This window comes from Cygnus atratus, chromosome 8 (genome assembly GCF_013377495.2).
Source record: "Cygnus atratus isolate AKBS03 ecotype Queensland, Australia chromosome 8, CAtr_DNAZoo_HiC_assembly, whole genome shotgun sequence".
NCBI classification, from domain to species: domain Eukaryota; kingdom Metazoa; phylum Chordata; class Aves; order Anseriformes; family Anatidae; genus Cygnus; species Cygnus atratus.
Window position 1 is genome coordinate 7,424,769 of NC_066369.1, and position 20,185 is coordinate 7,444,953.

The 20,185-nt window shown below is 33.2% G+C and overlaps 1 protein-coding gene across 3 annotated transcripts in view; it reads left to right on the top strand.

The window, feature by feature from the left end:
- Positions 1 to 20,185, top strand: part of KCNT2 (potassium sodium-activated channel subfamily T member 2) — a 138,313-nt gene that overhangs the window by 90,325 nt on the left and 27,803 nt on the right. The window contains exons 14-20 of one of the 3 annotated variants that reach the window (XM_035537705.1): positions 4,983 to 5,091; positions 10,777 to 10,926; positions 12,107 to 12,336; positions 13,662 to 13,878; positions 15,219 to 15,324; positions 15,592 to 15,764; positions 17,745 to 17,816. In XM_035537705.1, the coding sequence (XP_035393598.1) occupies positions 4,983 to 5,091; positions 10,777 to 10,926; positions 12,107 to 12,336; positions 13,662 to 13,878; positions 15,219 to 15,324; positions 15,592 to 15,764; positions 17,745 to 17,816 (1,057 nt within the window). The remainder of the gene's footprint in view (positions 1 to 4,982; positions 5,092 to 10,776; positions 10,927 to 12,106; positions 12,337 to 13,661; positions 13,879 to 15,218; positions 15,325 to 15,591; positions 15,765 to 17,744; positions 17,817 to 20,185) is intronic. The other 2 variants (XM_035537706.1, XM_035537707.1) reach the window with 2 other exon arrangements.

Below are 20,185 nucleotides of genomic sequence, written 5' to 3' on the forward strand. Positions count from 1 at the left end.
CTTAGCACTGGATAATATGGCCTGTCAGAAAGGCATGTTTTCCTGTCTTTTCACTTAATGCCAAAGAGACACCCTTGCGTCCTGTGTTTTCTCTGCTATTTTTTGCCGTGGAGTTTTAAATAACTACCCTTATTTAAAATGGTAGCTTACACTTAATACAGTGGAAGTATTTCTCTGTGCTTGGGTATTATGTTCCAGTGGAATCTGAAAAGCATGTGGCATAAGGGTTTATCTTAGTAAATTCCTTTGTGTGTTCAAGGTGTGAACACACTACAAATATGGTGACCTGAACATGAAAGTTATCAGATGGGCAAGGAAATAGTATATCATCATTCTTAACTATTTTTGTCTTGAGCTGAAATGCTTTACTTCTTAGCTATTTCCAATATCCAAATACTTCACATGTCCCATTTTTCTTTCAGTAATATTGCATTTCCGTTCACCTGCAGTTGCATATGGTTTTCTCAATCTCCCAGTTTTTCCTGGAAACTCACAGGGCTACAAAAGACTATGTACCCTTAATGCATGCATCTGCTGTTGCATTTCAGCACAAACATGAAATAAAGTGAAAGTTATCCACAGTAGAGCAGTACATTTATGTAATTCAGAAACTAGAGTAAATTATATATTTTCTGGGTTGTACTAATAAGTTCATACATTTTCTAGAAAATAAATTAATCATCTTTCCCTTGAATATTCAGAAAATATATATAATCATGGTTCCAGGAACAGGGGACATATTTTGTCATTCTGTATTTATTCAAAATGCGCTAACAAATTAGCTCAGATTGGTGAAGTCTGACATTAAACCTTCAGTGGTTTATTAGAAAAGAACACAGTCTGGATTCACTGAAATGGATATTGAATGCATCTGATGATTAATCTATCCAACCACAGATAAAAATAGTCTAGAGATAATGGATGGACATTTTTATCTATCTGGTCTGGTAGCGATCATGTTAACTTATCAAATTGACAACGGCATGGTTTCTGAGAATAGTTATGTCAGGTCTAGGACTTTCTTACCACCTGGCTGATGCTGTAGACATAAATCAGTATTTTGAGTATGTTTTATCTTCAATAACATCACAGAAGTCATAACTCACTTCATGGCATTATTACGTCTATTTGTGACAGACAATTTTCTGTCAAAATATATTTTCACAAAAACTACAATTTCCCAAATATTTTAATGGCATATTTCTATAGTATAAATACAATCAAAATACTTCTGTTTGGTAAACTGATTTGACATCTTTAATATTCAAGATAACTTCCAGTTTGTTCCTCTGCTTTACTGCACAAGGAATGAGTAATTTGTTGATACTAGTAGCCAAAGTCACAGATTTGACCAATGTCCTAGACTCGAGAACTGTTACCCAACTTTCTCCTTTAAAAAAGGAAGCATTAAATAAAGTTCTGCATAACCCTCACCACAGCTCCACAATAAGAGTCCTGAATGTAAATATAAAGCACAATGACAACATACACAAGTTATGATCTGTCAAATAATTGGAGAAATGAACAAGTTATTTTTGACCTCGTTTGTGTATAATACGAGAACTTAACTCCAACCAAAGAGGAGAAACCCATAGTACCTCTTCCTGATGTTTCAAATGACTACAGAAAAGAAGGAAAAGACGAGGGTTTATATAGTACAAAATATTTATTTTAATAATGTAAAAATGCAACTTATGAAGGGGAAGAGATATCAAATAATTCATGAAATAAGCACCACTGAAATAAGACAACAGCACAAATTAGGATAGGAAGAAGTAGCAATAGCAGGAGTGGACAATTTTTTCCAGTTGTATTTCTTGTCCTGTAAGTCAACACCCATAGTAAGGATAGAAGAATAATTTAGCACAAACCTCATTGTTCTATGAGTAGATTTCCAGAAAAGAATTGAAAATGGTAATAAGCATCCCATAAAGTCAGACACATTTTAACAATAAAGATGGACACATTTCTAGAATAAGACAAGATTGGTTCCAGTTACTTTATATTGCTTATATTTGTCCAATGAAGAGCAAAACATGACCCTAATATAGAGAAGAATCAACATGCAATTCTATTCCATACCACTTTGGATCCTTATCATTTTGGATCTACAGAACTTTACAGTACTGGATTTCTTAAAACCTAGTTTCCAAGTGTGTGATGCGAGTCTGAAGAAAAGGCAGATGAAGCTTAAAAATGAAATTCAGAAGTAAATCTGATTCCTGCTTTGGGATTTACTGAGCCTAATGTTACTGCTTATAAATGAATATTTTGCATAAGTTTGTTTTTTTTTTTTTTCCTAAATTGCTGAACAGGAATCAAGAAGGGCTGCATTATTGTATAGTCTGGAAACGGTGTTTTTTTAATTTAATTTTTATTTTTTTTTTTTACTAATGATTAGAATAATGTTTCTAATCATGGTAATAAAAGTGCTGAAGAACCTTTTGTATGATGTTATTGAAGTGTCTATGAGAATATCTAAAGCTTCGAAACACTTCTGAAGTAAGGTATTATTTTCATACCCATTTTACAGATGCATGAAGAGTAATGAAGGACATGAGTGACTCACACAGTCATAGTCTATAATAGAAGTGGAAGTAGTCCTATAAGTTCCATCTTCATGAATCCTAATGTAAAAGCACTTGAGAACACAATGTACATTCCTTACACATAGGTGATTAACATGACTACTGTAGGACAGCAATCTGTTTGCTGAGTGCTATATTTTCTGTTAGCCTAACATTTTGCATAAAATCCATCCAGGAAGTCCCTATATACGTTAGAGAGTGTAGTACATATGGAGGATTTAATTGAGATACCTCTTTTCATTTGCATTGTGCCATGCATGATTGACTCTTTCATTTATATATAGTTAGGTCAACATATACAGTTTTGTTCAATACAAGATTTGAAATAACAGCTGCTGAAATAATTTCTCTGTATATTTTTCTTGTGTCTGTTTTCAAAAGTATTAGGTGTATTACAACATTATAAGGAAAAAAAAGGGGAAGTTATTTGGTAAAGTTCTATACAAATTCAAAAATATAAAGATTTCTTATTCATTCGATATTAGGAAGTCAATATTAGTTTTCATAAATCTTTGCTATCTGAGTAATGGTAATGTAATAGAGATATTCTATCTAAGTAGTAGACTATGCCTTAGCCTCTCAAAATCTCTAGTTTAAAATTCGAATAGATGTATTAGTGTCACACGGTCAACTAAAAGAACACATTTCTGTCTGAAATATTTTCTACAGCAAATACTTAATTGCTATAACTGAAATGTATTTAGGAGAAGAAAAATCTCAATTTATTCCACTTTGACAGTGTCTTCATAAAACTAAATTCATTCTTTCCCTATGGCATTCAAATAGGTCTTGATCTTCTGAAAATGCAAGAATGAATTCCTCCTTTCAGTAGCCAATGATTCTGTTACTGAAAACTGTCTAGAAATAAAAAAAAAAAAAGAAAAAAAAGAGAAGGCATACAAAGTGCCCTCGTTGTTTTCAGTAAGAGGCATGCTCATAGCTACACTATAAATTCTGGCTGGAGAATAGCTTAGTTATAGAGGTAAGATGGTTCTAATCATTTTGATTATATGTTAGTGCAGTTAGAAGTAGAGTTATGTAGTTAGCTCAGATCCAGATGGGATTATTCGTATTTGCTTACTTTTAGTCATCACTTTTTATATGGCTTATATTCATCATATATGACTATCAGCTGTACCAGGTGTATTGTTCATGCTCATCAGAAGCAAATACTGCTCCCACTGAAAGTAATATAGTGTGAATCAAACACTAAATTCAGAAGAAAAGAAAATTACTTAGCATGCAATAAATGTCTTCATGACCTTTGAGATTCTACAATGAATGTAAGTTTAATTAAATAGCAAGCTTTGTGCTTATCCCTTTTTATATCTGTTTTTCTACTGTCAGGTTTGCATGCATGCCATTAAAGAGTAGTATCTATTTCCTTTTCATGCTGTCACCAGCACTGGTGAACATTTAACTGTGATCTGAATTGTAAGAAGTAGTCATCCAACCTTAATAATAATTCATCCCATACTGAAAGCATGTGCAGAAGATTTGGCAATTTTAAATATAAGCCAATATAGGGAACTAAATTTAATGCCTCTCTTGCTTTCTTTTATCAATTCCTCTCCTAAATTCCATTAAAACAGAGAAAAAAATAGACATGTCTACAGTACTGTTCCATCACAGCAAGTACTACTGTGCAGTACTACTGTGCAGACATACTTTCTTGTAAGGACTCTCAGAAACAAAGCACAATTTTGTAATTACAAAACCCAGACAAGGACTGGGGTAAAAAAAAAAAAAAAAAAAGTAAAGTTGTATGAAACAGTAAAAGAAAACACAACCACCCTTGCCTAGATGATAAAAAGGCAGCAGCTGTCAGCTGTTTCTAGGAGGTCGTACTAGTCAAAACTACAACATACATGCAAGTGCAGTGCAGACATCCCAGAGCTGCTGTCAAATATTTGGTCTGTCAGCCAGCACAGCCTATCTAATTGATCAGGCAGTCTTGCACTGCAGTATCCTATGTATATTATTTTCTGAACACAAAAGTGCATCTCTGTACCATGCTTGATGTCTCTATACCAGTTCATACAAAACTGCAGCAGGTGCAAAATTTATAAGCTAAATCATGTTACAAGGCCTACTCATACTACCAGTGTAGCAAGATAGTGGAAAAGCAGGGTTCACAGAGCTATTGCATTCTCTCCATGCATAGCTGCAGCAAAAGTAGAAACTGGATGCAAAATTAACTTCAGTCATACAATCTGAGAGACAGCATAGATGGGGCAAATCATCTTATCATCTTGAACCTCTCCAGGTTCAAGTGGATGCTGAAGATCTGAAGGCAAATTCTTGTCTTGTCTTCAGCATTTTCCTATACAAGGACAGGAATTGATAATTCTGTTCAATGGAAAGTATTTTTATCTTTTTTTTTCCCCCCCACAGATCATGTTGTGTGTGAAGAGGAATTCAAATATGCTATGCTAGCTCTGAACTGTATATGTCCAGCTACCTCTACATTAATCACACTGCTGGTTCATACATCTAGGGGACAGTAAGTATATACTACCATTAAAAAACAAAGAAAAAAAAGAAAAAAAAACAACCTTGCAAAAGTTATAAGATTCTTGAGAAGATAGCTTAGCATGAACTCCCAGACAACCACAGCAGTCTTCAGATCATATTTATATTTTCTGCACTTTAAAAGCATCAAGATATTTTACTCAAGGTATTATAATTTCAAAGAGACTTCCCCTTCCCCCACTCCAACTACTTAACTTCTTGCATCTATTGTGCACTAGTTCAACAAAGGAAAATGTTCATTGAGTTCAAACAAATTTCTTTTGCTAATATATAAAATACCATATTCTATTAATTGTGTGTACATTAAGAAGCAAGCAAACATACACATGAAGAGGTAGGTGGTTTTTCAACATTACCACCACACTGCTGGAAGGGGTACAGAATTACAGTGTCTCTACAGACTGCAAAATCACAGTAGCAATTCTCTGTATTTATTAAAATAATTTTGCCATATCTAGTACATTTTTGTTACACTACAGTCTTGGAATAATAAGGTATTCCTATTAAAATGTCATGGTGAGAGAGAAGCATTTAAAAGTAAATCTCCAATCTGTAGAAGTGGAGTACATGCGTACAGACTGTACATTTGAGAGCAGTAAAATGCATATTTTTTTTTTCCAAGTAATCACATGCCCAATAATATCTTGATATTCACTAGCAGAATTATTTAACCTTCTGTATGGCATTTGCAGTATTCCCCTGTGCCAAAGATGGGGAACACTGAAATTATTGCTGCTACCGGTAACAACAAATGTCAAGATTTTAATGGCACTGTCTGTACTAGAATCTGTTAATAGGTTGAAAGCAAAATTCTGTTTCCGTATCTCTTGAAAATCATGGTGACATACATTCTGTATCTGCCTATTTTTCATTACATGACATGCACACACAGAATACAGATCCACTTTAAAATATCACATATTATTTGTACATGAAAGAAGAGTAGTCTTAACATCAGTCAGTTTTCTAGCAGCATAAAAACTAATACATGAAAAGGACTCTGACTCTGTTTTCTACTGCACCTTACAGTATTAGCATTCCTAACACAGTTATATTGATCCCCAGGCATACAGATTCCCAACTAAGATTCAAAAAATTGCAATAGAATGCAAAAGTACTTATTACTTCTTTTGCAGTAAAAAATAATGGATGTAAAAAATTAATTGTTGTTAAAGTAACCAATTTCTACTCTGGCCATAAACTTTCAAAACTGGTTATTGTATACTAGGAGTAAGAAAAATATTTTTTGTGCAAATAATTATTAGTATTCCTTTGAATCCTATTTGCAGAAACATACAAACTTGCTGAATCAGTACAAAAAGACTTAAGTGAAAATGTTTAGTTGTCAGTCTTACACTTTTAGACAGCACTCATCAGAGCAATTAATCTCAAATGGGTTCCCAACATACTGTCAAATGGCAAACTTCGGATAGCATAGAGCATGTGTATTAATGCTGGACTAATTGGTTGAATAGATGTGACTGTTCTTTAAAGCCCAACTGTATCTGTGAAAGTTAAAAACAGATACTAGAAGGAAGTAACTTCAAAAATATTTCAAATTTGAGTAGTCTTGACTTCACAGCGCGAGAAGTAGAAAACTTAAAAGATCAAGTATTCCCCTCCCAACATGTCACTAAGCTTTCCAATTTAACATTTTTGCTGCTTCCCTTCATTACACCTTTACATGCACTAAAAAGCACAATTCCCAGACTGGTGTTTTTTTCTTCACATCTTATTAAAGATGATCTTTAATAATGAGAGTTTTAACCATTGATGTTTAACAAGTATGTGCTTATTGAATATAATATTCTGACTTTAAAGGACCATAACCACATATTTGAAAAAAAAATAATATTTTGTGTGTGTGAAAATAATTGCTTTTTCCTGGATTATCCCTTAAATGTCCCGATTTTATCAATCTCATATTTAACATTTTTATTCGTACGTCAATGTCCTAGAGGAAAAAATCATTTTAAACATGCATTTTTCATGAAAGTCTCCTGAGATTTCAACTGACTTCAGAGTGCATGAAAAATGTTGGTAAAACAAATGACTCTGCACTTCATTGTCTCCAGGGGGTAATGTGTTTTCAAAATAGCTTTAGGTTTTTAGCTTCATCTACAGGTTGACATTGTATTGCAGACATAAAATTGCTTTGGATTTGGCTAATTAATAAGTCAGACTAATTGTTTTAACCTATTTTCCAGGTTAAGCAATAGGTAAATGAACTAATTGTTAAAAGACCTGCCCAATGACCTTAATTTCTGCATAAGAAAAATGATGGCAAATGAACATTTATCTCAGTATAAGTAAAAAGATTCAGTGAAAATGGATTATATAAACTACAAATTAAAATTTAACTATACGTGCATTTATATCTGGACAAAATACTAAACTGTATTTTAATAATGAAAAGTATCAGATAAACAGACTTCCAATGTTAATAGTGAAACCCTTCCCCTTAGCATTGGTTCCTGTTTCATTATCTTTTCATTATCCCATTTTGTTTACTACCAATAACTGTATTCAACTTTCTGTAGGATGTGAGGTTTAAAATCCCTGTAAGCATTGACTTACATAAAAAGACTTGGATTATGGAGACACTGCTTCCAACTTTGGATAATCCTTTCAAGTCTATTCAAAATCATTGGAATGATTTTCTTAACAATTAGCTTTAGCTTCCACAGAATCATCTAGGTTGGAAGAGACCTCCAAGATCACCTAGACCAACCTCTGACCTAACAAGTCCTCCACTAAACCATATCACTAAGCTCTACATCTAAACGTCCTTTAAAGACCTCCAGGGATGGTGACTCAACCACTTCCCGGGGCAGCCCATTCCCCATATTTACTGACTTACAAGTTTAGTAACCTTAATGCAGTGATTGGGAGTGTTTGTTCAAATTGATATCACAGATAAGAATTTATTCAGAAAGTAGCTGGATTGATAATTTAGAACTGTGAAGTAAAAAACATTGCTACTTGCTACTCAAATAAATAAATAAATGTTCCCACCCTTAACGACCTCTTATAGTGACAAAGCTTTATCGTTGTCTCTCTCCTAGATCTCTTTTTGATACAGCCTTCTCTTATCACTCAAACTAGGAAATTTTTCTCTGAAGTCTTTAGATCTGCTATTCACAGGAGTGTGTAGCTGTAGTCCCTGCTGAGGGAGGTGCTGGAAGCATCTAGCCACAGCAGTGCTCCTGGCTGCCAGGAACCAACGTGTCTCTTTAGCACAGCTTTTAAAAAGAAAGATACTTCCAAAAACTGTCACTGCTCTATATCAGCATTTCCTAACCGATATTTATCAGAGAACTACAGAATGTTTGAATGACTAATTCTAAATGATCATCAGTTTATTAACTTAGAGTGTTAGAAAAAAACACCATATGGAAATAAGTAAGGTTAGCAAAAATAAAACAGATCAGAACTTGAAATTGCTGACAAAACTGAGTAAGAAGTAATCATGAATAGCGGGTTCATTTTAAGTTCAGCTATAACTGAGTCCAGTTACATACTGAAAGAAATCATTTGTAAGTGCACTTGCAAACTGTATGCTGCTGTTCAATTTTTACCAAGTTCAAATGACTGCCTATGTCTTTCCATTCCACAAGGAATGGCTCCTTTTCTTCCATACAATTTTAGACACATCCAACCGGAGGAGATTATCAAGACACTGACCAATTCCTTGCTTTTTGTAATTTCCCTGGTGGAAAAGTCATTGATTAAGGGAGAATATGACCACTGTCACATTCTAGCTTCTCGTCATTTGTTAATTTAGCAAAGTTAAACCTTAACATACATGGCTTATATTTTCATGGAATTGAAGAGTTCATTGACATTTAATTTGTTAAAAGAAAAATTGTCCCAGGTATTTGTACGCTTACAAATGAACTGCCAAGTAATATATCTACAGGTAGACACAGGAAATCCTATATTTGTGGTATTTATAATATTTATTATATTTGTATTTATAAATGGTGTGACAAGTAATATGAGCTCGTTTCTGATAATCATGAAGATAAGTACACTAGGATAATACTGGAAACTGAAGGCAATAAATAGCAGCAGAACACAGAAAAAATAATTATTCTGTATTATCCTAATTAGGATGATAACACAATAAACAGTAAACAAAGAAACACATACATAAAGACATCTTGTCTACTGATATAAATATGTGAGGATGCTGGGGAAAATGTTCACTTGCTAATCAGTTTTGACTGCTTAAAATTAAGGGGAGGTTTGCTGCTGCTTATGTGAACTGGCTTTCCTCTTTAATACTACTTTTCACATTAACCAGACTAGATTGCCATCCTAGCTGTTTATGGAACTCAAAACCTCAGTTTGAGAGATATCAAAATTCTAGCTTTATTCTTATTTAAAATATTATTATTGATCATAATTGTTAATCTTAACATTTACCTTTAAACATTTCCAATCTAGTAATAGAACTCTAATATTGTTTGTATTACGATACAAAGAAGAAAATACCATTTCTGACTTGAACTTCATGTGATCTTTACAGAACAGCACCATGGGAAGCTTTTCGACAGCTAACTGGAACCAAGCAGACTTCAAGCAGGTAAACATTTCATAGGGGGTAAAGGGAAATACGGAACAATTTTCTTCTGAAATTACAATCTATTCTACACGTAACACACTTTTTAATATTGTTTTACTCATTTCCATTAACCCTGAAACAAAACATTTCTATGCTGAGGGTGGAGAAAAAAAGGTAAACTGAAGAAAAACAGAAATTGCGTCAAAATACTGAAAATTCACAAGAAAGCAAAACACAGAGCATGTTTGTCAGTTATATATCCTGATACAGATAGGGATATATGCATCCATTATATCAAGTGAAGCTCATGCAGATGGAACCCTGTTTCCATGTAAAACTTCAATAAAGGAATAGGCTCACAGAGGCCCCAAGTTTGCAAGTTTTGGTATTACCTAAGGTTTGGAAAATTTCCACTAACAGTTCACTTGGATAAAAGAAGGTTAGCTACATATAGTAAAGGCAATTAAAGGTGATATCCTTAAGGTGATTAAAATAATAATTCTTCCCCCCTGCTAGGAGAAAAAGGGTATATACTTACAATAGTATACAAGGCACAGTAACTAAAAACGTCTTTTGGGTAAATGCTGAAGATAAACTGAGAATTAAATGCAGAAAAAAATCTCTTTTACAGATAAAGTGACCTAAGCCAAATGGGTCTTGCCTGTGTAAGTTATTTTTCAATGATTCTTTACCTTGTTTAAACAGAACCCAGGCAAACTGTCAAGGAGCATCTGAAGCAACTGCCTTTATAAATAGAATGAGCATGCTGTTGGTTTCATTTGTCATCTTTCAATTGCAGTGAATCTACTTACTGTGGTGTGAATTTAAACTAATTCTGCCATATTTCTCCTGATATCGAAGTACATAATCTTATAGGCCTATTACTTAGCAAAAAATGCACTTTAATTCATTAAAAATAATCTCTATACTTACAGTATCACCAAGCTTTGATCTCAGATATTTCTTTTAGATTAGCCCATGGGACCTTTCCAATATACATTTGTAGTTTCTACAGCCAAGTGATAATGCTCTGAGATTAATAAGAATTTTACGTTGTTTTGAATTATTCTCTTTATTGGTATGTTTCAGGGAGAGTCAGCAATCACCAGAACAATGGCAGAAAATGTATGGCAGATGCTCTGGTAATGAAGTGTATCATATTAACCTGGAAGAAAGTACTTTTTTTGCTGAGTATGAGGGGAAAAGCTTCACATACGCTTCTTTCCATGCACATAAAAAGTATGTTTTTTTTGATCAAGTATTAAAAATTTAAATAATAATTTGTTTTGCCCAAAACGTACCTCTGCATTTGAAGGTGCAATATTATACATTCATCTGTTTCTGGAATTAAATACACTAACACGTTCTAAGAGTAGTACTAATAAGTATATTAATATATTATTTGTGTATTATTGTATTATACTAATATACTATACTATATTATTATGCTATATATACTAATATATTTCATATATTCTTCTCTATGTTACAATTGGTCAGGAAAAAGCTTGTGTTGTTATTTAACGACAGCTCAGTCTGAGAAATGAGAATATAAAGTATATACAGGATAGGCCTGACAGCCAGGAAGAATCATACCTTTGAGACAGGTTATATCAGAACACCAGTCTTTGTTCATTTTTTGTTGTTTTGTTTTGTTTGTTTGTTTGATTTAGGAGTCAGACAGAAATCTGGCTCCCTTCATGGCATGTTTGTTTTTTGGAAAATACTCAATTTTAAGGTGGTACTCGCTATGTCCTGGTGATTTTTCAAAATAAAAACATTTTTCAGTCAGATTGAATCTTAAGAATGTTAACATATGTTTCAGATCATTCATTTTTATTTAGTACTGCTATGTGAGTTGAATATACAAACTGAACAAAAATCATGTATATTCATATGTATTTAACAAAATTAACATATACCAAACCCTAAACACTGACTTTATTCTCATACTTAACATGTGAGAAAAAGATTTTTTTAGCTTTAATTCCCTTTTCTACCACTAATCAAATAGATTTTTAGAAGTGAATGGCACAAATGAATTCTGAAAATGGTTTCCATTACATGTGAATAATGGAACAATTTAACTTGAATACTTTTTCATGTCATGTATCCATGCTTATATTAAATATTTTCTCAGAAGGGACTATTCATCTCGTCGAAAACTTAACTGAAACAGTATTAGAAGAATACTCTGGGGATTAAGAAAAATGTTGGATTCAGATGCCAAGGGATTCATCAGCTTATAAAAACTGCTTGATCAGAAGTGCCCTATTTAAGAGATAACATTTTTCAAATATATTTGTCCTCCAGAACTATACAAAATAGAAAATGAACTGAAGACTCGTTTTTGACAGTGGAAATTCTGGTGTATACAGAACTATGCGAAATGAACCATGCCTTTCCTTTTCTAATTAAGGTTTGGAGTCTGTCTGATTGCTGTTAGAAAGGAAGATAACAAAAACATTTTGCTGAATCCAGGTCCTCGATATATCATGAGTTCTACAGATATATGTTTTTATATAAACATCACCAAAGAAGAAAATTCTGCGTTTAAGAACCAAGAAAAGCATAGAAAAAGACATGAATCAAAATTATCATATCATGGAGCTTCTAGGTTGCCTGTACACAGTATAATAGCCAGCATGGGTAAGTAAAAAAAAAATAAATCAATAAGTAGCACATTTATAGAAATACACTGTTAAAAGCTTTAAGAAATTAAAACATGAAAATAGAAAGAAATTGTATTAAACACATGCCCTCTTATTTTCCAGAAAAGTATTTTTTTCTTTTGTTTGAGAATATGGAGTTAAACTGTTTAAGATTGTTGTATATAAAACATATGCAAACCAAAACAGGTAAGAAAATCACATAGCTAATTTCTGTCATTCACAACTGGACTTTCACAGTAAGTTTTCATAATCTTCTTTAATTAACAAAATGCCCTGTGCAATTTGCCTCAAAGCTGCTGTAACTGTATCTTACTCAGCAGACAGAGATAGCCCCCCCACCTCCCAACAGAACTAGTGTTATCAAGGAGCTAGTAGACATACAAGGAGAAAAATCAATATGGAAGATATGCCTGTGATAGTCTAAAAGTCAGAGCAAATAAGCCAAAAAAATAAACCCTGCTTGATTAAGATAGAAACCATGCTGTAAATCATGTAAAACTATCTTTGTTGCCAATTCTTAGTGATACTTGAGAAAAATTTGAGCAGGTTCCAGAACTGAGATTTGGTGTAAATATATATATATATATATATATATATATATACACACACGTTCGTATAAATACGCTATCATTAAAAACATCAAAAATATAAATACTTCTTAGAATGGAGCTTATGATTTTCACATACATGGAAATAGAATAAATTGATTTAGTACAAATTAATCAAGTAACTACACATTAGCAATTTCCATCAAGATTTTTCTTCTTTTCCATGGCAAGCACTAGTAGATCTTACAACAAATAATGAGATAAACAATCCTGTCCAAGTCATTGTATTTTCTCTCTCTCATTTCAGGAAATAACATTTTAAAGTTAAAACAGACACTGAAAATTAAAAATTAAAGTGAATTAAAACAAATTAAGAATTCAGGTGTCAACTTCTCATGGAGATTTTAGAAATATGAACATACCTAGTGAGTTGTTACATGTATTGTCAAATTTATAACTATTATTAAATGATATTCATTAATCAAATATAAATCTACAGGCGATGCATACAATATGGATTAATTACAAGTGGTTATATATATTCATGGTCAGAGAAAATGCAATTTTACAGGAAAAGGCTTCTTCAAGTATAGTTTAAATATTTGTTATATTTTAATGCAGTAAACACAAATAATCAATACAGTATTCCTTTCAATCTTTGGCTGTGTGAGTCAGATAATCCCGATGAAATATGGGAATCTCATTTAAATGTTTTGACAACCACATTGAGAAAACGATTTCAACACTACTTCAGGGACAGTGGCTATCGATTTACAAGACACAGGATGTCGAACGTCCAGTGGACCTACACTAGCTCTTCCTTCCGAGGGAGGTAAAGAGGGCAGACGGCCCAGTATAGCACCTGTTTTGGAGGTTGCAGACTCATCCTCACTTCAGACATGCGACCTGCTAAGTGACCAGTCAGAAGATGAAACTACCCCATCGGACGATGAAGTCTCTGCAGGCTTAGAGTACGTATATTCAATATAAACTAATTATTTGAAATGCTAATAGTATGTAAAAACAAGCATGGATAATTTTTGGACATGAAGATCAATCCAAGAAGTTTTAGCAAGCAAGAGACAAAGGCCAATTATGGAAATATTTCCTTTTTAAGGAAATTCTATTGTCTGTTAGCAGAAGACTGTTATGCCCATTTTGAAATATGAAAAAACAGTTCAACTCCTCCATTTACTGGAGATTTTCTACACTCTATTAAAGACTTTGATGTGTACAGCAAGTCATTTTATAGCATAGACAAAGTTCCTGAGCATTTTTCCTACACTCCAGAGTTATAAGGACAGGACTCAACTAAGTTGTAAATGGATAAGTACTTCTGTCCTGACAATCAGGTCATTTAACAAGCTTGTTGAACAATAGGAGTAAGTATCTGACTTCAAAATGTAGGAACAAAAAAAGCAGTATGAGACAAACCAATCTAAAACGTTTGTATGTTACTGAAAGTAATGATGCATTGCTCACATAAAAGCTCAAAAACAAAACCTTTAACTGCCGTACAGATAAGCGATTATGTTTATTGGGATTACTGACAGAGATATTAAAACTGAAATACACAATTAAGCCTATGGCTCACGTAGCACAGTTTCCTATCTCCCAACAGTGGGAAGTATGAGAGGCCCTATGGAAGATCACAAAAATCCAATGAAAAAAAAATGTCATCTTCAGTCTTCAAACTGAAATAACAGAGTATAAAAGGCTTCCTATTTTCTCGGTGTCCCTTGATGGCTGTGGATATTGTACATATCATGTATGTACAACTGAAAAACTTTCTAACTCCTGCTGCAAGTGACAGTCTTCCTTGCTACCACCCAGACTCGTATTAAAAATGAAGGCCAATTAGAAAGTTCATCTCAGGTAAAAGAAGGTAATGACCTCTCTGTCTTAATGAGTTTTTGAAAGACAAATGGAAAAGGAAGAACAGAAGTCCCACTATGATTTCTAGGCTTTTTTACATCTTTATTTTCCTTTGTTAGAAATTTCCTGTATGTGTGTTGAAAACACTAGGACAACGCACTACAATACAGCAGCCCAATTCTAAAGATGCCTATACACAAAAAAATACCAGAATTCCTTCATTACACAAAAATGTGACAGGTCTCACTAAATTTTATAGAATTGGACAAAGATACAAAATACATTCTTTATTCGTTTTATACACTTGAGTCTATTAAACTACAAATAGCTACAAAACTTAGACATAGGTATAAACATTGCATAAAACAGTTGCAAAGCCAATTGTGTGTTTCAGTAATCAGCTATACTCAAAAAAATGTTTTTTCTACTCTCCTAGGTATGCCAAAGGCTATCCTCCTTACTCTCCTTATATTGGAAGCTCTCCCACATTTTGTCACCTTCTGCATGAAAAAGTGCCCTTCTGTTGTCTAAGATTAGATAAGGTAAAGGGAGTTTCCGTTACTGGATGAAACTGCATTCACATTTGTCTTTTGCGTCAGTTAAATTCTGGTTTTAGCTTAGAGATAAGCTTTATTTAGTACCTACTAAGTTTTTTCACCCTTGTCATCACCAAGTATTGGTTTATGTCTACTCAGGTCTGTATCGGGTCAGCTGATACAATTTTCTATTTCTAGTCATAAAACCCTTCAATGTCACAGCTAAGTCTTTTTATTCATACCCACTGAACTTTTTTCCTATTTTGATTTTAGGGGTGCCAACATAACTACTATGAAGATGCCAAAGCCTATGGATTCAAAAATAAATTGATTATAGTTGCAGCAGAAACTGCTGGAAATGGCTTATATAATTTTATTGTGCCACTCAGAGCTTATTACCGACCGAAGAAAGAACTAAATCCCATTGTATTACTCCTGGATAACCCGTATGTAGACTTTAAATATATTTTTCTCTATTTCTTTTCCTTTTGTTTATGATAACATTTTAAAATCATTTACCATTGCTTTGGTAGATGATCACTCTTCACATGGCCAACTTAAAATCAAAAACATTATGGCACATATAACTTTGCAAAAAGTTGGTGACAAAAATAATACCGTGTGCATTGTCACGTACAACATTGACTTTCTGCTGACTGTAAAAGGTCAAAATTTTTATGTCCTTATTATTCACTGCTTATATTTCAGTGGTATTTCTTAAAACACCCCAAATAAAATGAATAGTTCCTAAAGTTAAATAACTTCATAAGCACTATATAAAGATCAATCCATGCAACAGTTTTATAGCTACAAAACAGCACTTCAAACCCTACTTTAAAAAAGGCACTTAAACATCTGGACCAGATAGGAATATTAATAATTTTAGACAACAAGATAAGCAGGTCTTTAAGCCACTAGGACCCACCTCCCACCCCCTTTTCTCTGTGATTATATAAAATCATGGAAGAAGATTAAAACCTGAAATATTGTTGTAAATACCATATCTGTATGGTGACCACTGGAATTATTAGCCTTTCTTTCATAATCTTTTTAAAATTTCAGACAAATTCTCTAGCAAGGCTACTTCATTTATAATTTCACATTGAATATAAGACTTTTTTGCAGCACTTTGGTGATGCTTAAGTACGTACAACCACAATTAGGAAGACATGCAAATGAAGGTTAGCCAGATGCAGAATATTAGACCAAACTATGACTTAAAGAAATGATAGCAGCAGAAATGTACAGATTTTGATTCCAGACTGACAGTTGCTTGCATATATATGTTCTGGTTTGTTATAAGTGATTTTTTATACAAAGATCTTCAGTGAAGTATCCTACTTAGCCTCAAACAGCTCTTTAATGAATCTGTATATGCTGGTGTTTGGAAAACAAAGGTTTTATGTTTATGTGTGTCATGGCATAAAATTTAAGCTTAAAAATGCAAGCACACAGGGACCTCTAGTGCTTATTGTCTTATTTACTATAGTGACTGAGTTATACTTTAACACTGTTGTGATATTTTACAGCTAAAAACACTTTTCATAAGCATAAAGTAAAGCCGTGGTTGTTAAACTAACACCCTTACTGTTGCACTCTCTACACAGCATTTTCTGTGACTCCTCCCAGCATTCAGTGAGGCTACAGAGGCCTAGCTGAAAAGCCAGCGTGCTTTTCATACGTGCATTAGGCAGAATTCATGCTGCCATTCAAGTCAATTGGAATTTTTAAATTACTTCACTGGACTTAGGAACTCAGCTACTTTTGATGAACATATCCGCGCCGTGTTGCTATATTCCTATTTTCTGTTTATTGCAGCAATTTATTACAGTATGACTGTTCTGACATACATCTCGTGTTTTAAGATTTCAGTTGTTTCTCAGTACGTAAGAAGAAAGCCACTAAAACTTCTGAACAAAAAAACAATCAAATAGTATTAGTTTTCACGTTCTGTTTTAAAAATAAGTTTTCCTCTAAGATTTTCTCATCAACTTGAATAGAGCTATTGGCACTAAAACCAAATGATGATTTTACTCATATTTTTATTAAGTTTTCACTGCTTATTTTAAATACTGCTAATTCATGCATTGGAGTATAACTTGGTAGTATGTCTTTGGAATCAGCCGTTCGTTTTTATATTTGAAATTGTACTGTGCCATAAAATTTCTGATTTAAGAGGTGCACTTATTAATATAAGCATGTTAATTCTGATCATTCTTTACAATCACAGAAAACTGTTAATTCACAGCTTTCTGCAAACCTATTTCCTTTTTAAAGAGGTAATACTGCCAAAGTCTTTAAAAAGTTTATTTTTTATTTTGTAAAAAAAAAAAAAAATCACATGCTACCTGTTTATTGAAGTATTTTGGAAGAGATGCTGCTGTTGTGATACTGTGTTTCATTTTGTAATCCCATCTGCTGCTTAGGCCAGATATGCATTTTCTGGATGCAATCTGTTGGTTTCCAATGGTTTACTACATGGTGGGCTCTATCGACAAGTAGGTGAAGTAACTGTTAGAAAACTTAACATTGTAGTGCTCAGTGGTATGTTTTGTGTATTGTCAATGCATGTTTAAATGTGCGTTGTATTTGAAGATGATCTATTTGCATGCATGGTTTGTGTCTGTGTGCAATAGTTTGAGATTTCAAATTTCTGACTTCTGAAGGATACTGTTAGTGAAAAGAATGAGAGGGAATGCAGGTTAGTATCTTCAAAAACACAAAGTAACAATTTATTAATATGTATCTAGAAATTGCCAGATAATGCCCTGATTCTAGTGTTATCCTATACTTATCAGATTTGTTTGCATTTACGGACTAGGGTTTAGCAAGATATGTATAGAATATACTAAAACTGATATTCTAAATGCGTCCAACAGTCCTCATTTTCTGCTACATAAAATAATCACCTAGTCCTGTCTTCAGAAGTTCTGCTAATACATGTTTGCATCTCTAAGTTTAGCCACGTGGATTTAATATAAAAATCAGGCAGAAATGAAAGGATCAGTGACTCATTAGCATTTTACTAATCTCCCTTGTATAGTGTCAAATCAAAGAAAATGGTTTACTTCACTACACAGCTAATATTTAGGTCGGGCTGCAAGCCCATAATACTCATTCTCCAGATGGAAATCAATCACTCAATTTGCTGCCCTGAATTAACAGAAACAAGTTTTTCAAAGAAAATTCTAGAGATTCAACATTTTTCAGTTTCAACCTGTTGTAACAAGAGCTTTAAAACTACTTGTAATAGTGATACAGTTTCAGGCTTATCTTGGCAGTATCACAGTCATTGTGAGATTTTCAGTGAATCTACAGAACTGTTTTTCACTTTCCAGATTTTTCTCTAAACCAAAAAGGTATCTTGAGTTGTTAACAGATACTATTTTTTTTTAAAATCTCTTAATTCCCTAATAATTGTAGAAAATTACCTAATAATTATAGAAAAAAATCATACCAGCAGAATAATCAAGTTGACTCAAAGTATTCAAAGTAATTAATAACTCAAAAATGTTTGTGTTTCTATTAACATGGGTAATTCAGTTTAATAGAATTCACTGAGTTTATTTTATTTATTTCAAAGAGGAAATCACCAAACCCTTCCCTAAATGTTGCATTTTTTTTTGAGAGCTGAATTGCCTAAAACGGCAGTATGTCATCTTTAAAAGAAGCGATTATGCAGAGTTCTCCAATTTACAGTTATACTAGCATGTACATTTGTACTTTAAATCACTTTAAACTCTTTCTACAATAACCAGACTCTGTAATTTATTTTTTGACATCTATTTTCATCTATGACAAGACTTAAAAATATAGTTCATACTTATTCTGTGTTTTCCAAAACATGTTTTTAAATCACATGCAATTAATAGAACCTGATCATCTTTAGCTAAGAACTACAATGAAAAATACACAGGGTTCCTTTCTTATTTAATGTCTATGTATCAATTTCCTAAGCATTTAAAGATGCCACCTACTACCTTTTGTACCATAATTACATTATATATTTGTTTTTGAAGAATATGTACAAGATGTAAAATAAATACCTAGAATTTGTATCCTTTCCCTTATTCCAAAATTTCAAAATGAATTTATAATAGGATATGCAAACCTAGGAACCTTAGAAGATTAATGAGAAAATGAAAAAAATAATCAGGATGATAAAGACAATATTATAGATAATATCAATTATAGAATCACAGAATGGTTGAGGTTGGAAGGGACCTCTGAAAATCATGTAGTCCATCTCCTCTGCCAATCAGGATCACCTAGAGCACATTGCACAGCATGGCATCCAGATGGGTTTTGAATATCTCCAGAGAAGGAGACTCCACAACCTCTCTGGGCAACCTGTTCTAGTGCTCTGTCTGCTCTGTCACCCTCACAGTAAAGAAGTGCCTTCTTATATTCAGGTGGAACTTTCTGTGCTTCAGTTTGTGCCCACTGCCTCTCATCCTGTCACTGGACACAACTGAATTGCCAAATGAGAAGCAAATATAATAACAAGATAGCTTTTCTCTTTGGAAGTAAACAGAAGGATGCGAAAATTTAGCTTTCAAATTTCCTCTAGAAACCATGAAATACTCTGCTCATTTTCAGTTAAGAATTGCTAGGTTTCTAGCAGCCACACACACAAGAATTGTATGCCATCACAAAAACGTCCTTCCTAAACTTTTCAAAAAGTGCTTAGTTTCTATGGAAAATGTTATTGTTACAACAACTGAAACCTGCTTCATTTTGGAAACAGACATAAGGCATGCTGGAAACTGTAACTCGGTTGCCTGTGATTGTTTCCTTTAGTTGAGCTCATAGGAGGTACTGAACAATATTGGAATATATTCACTATTCCAGCAGGGTGAAAAGTTTT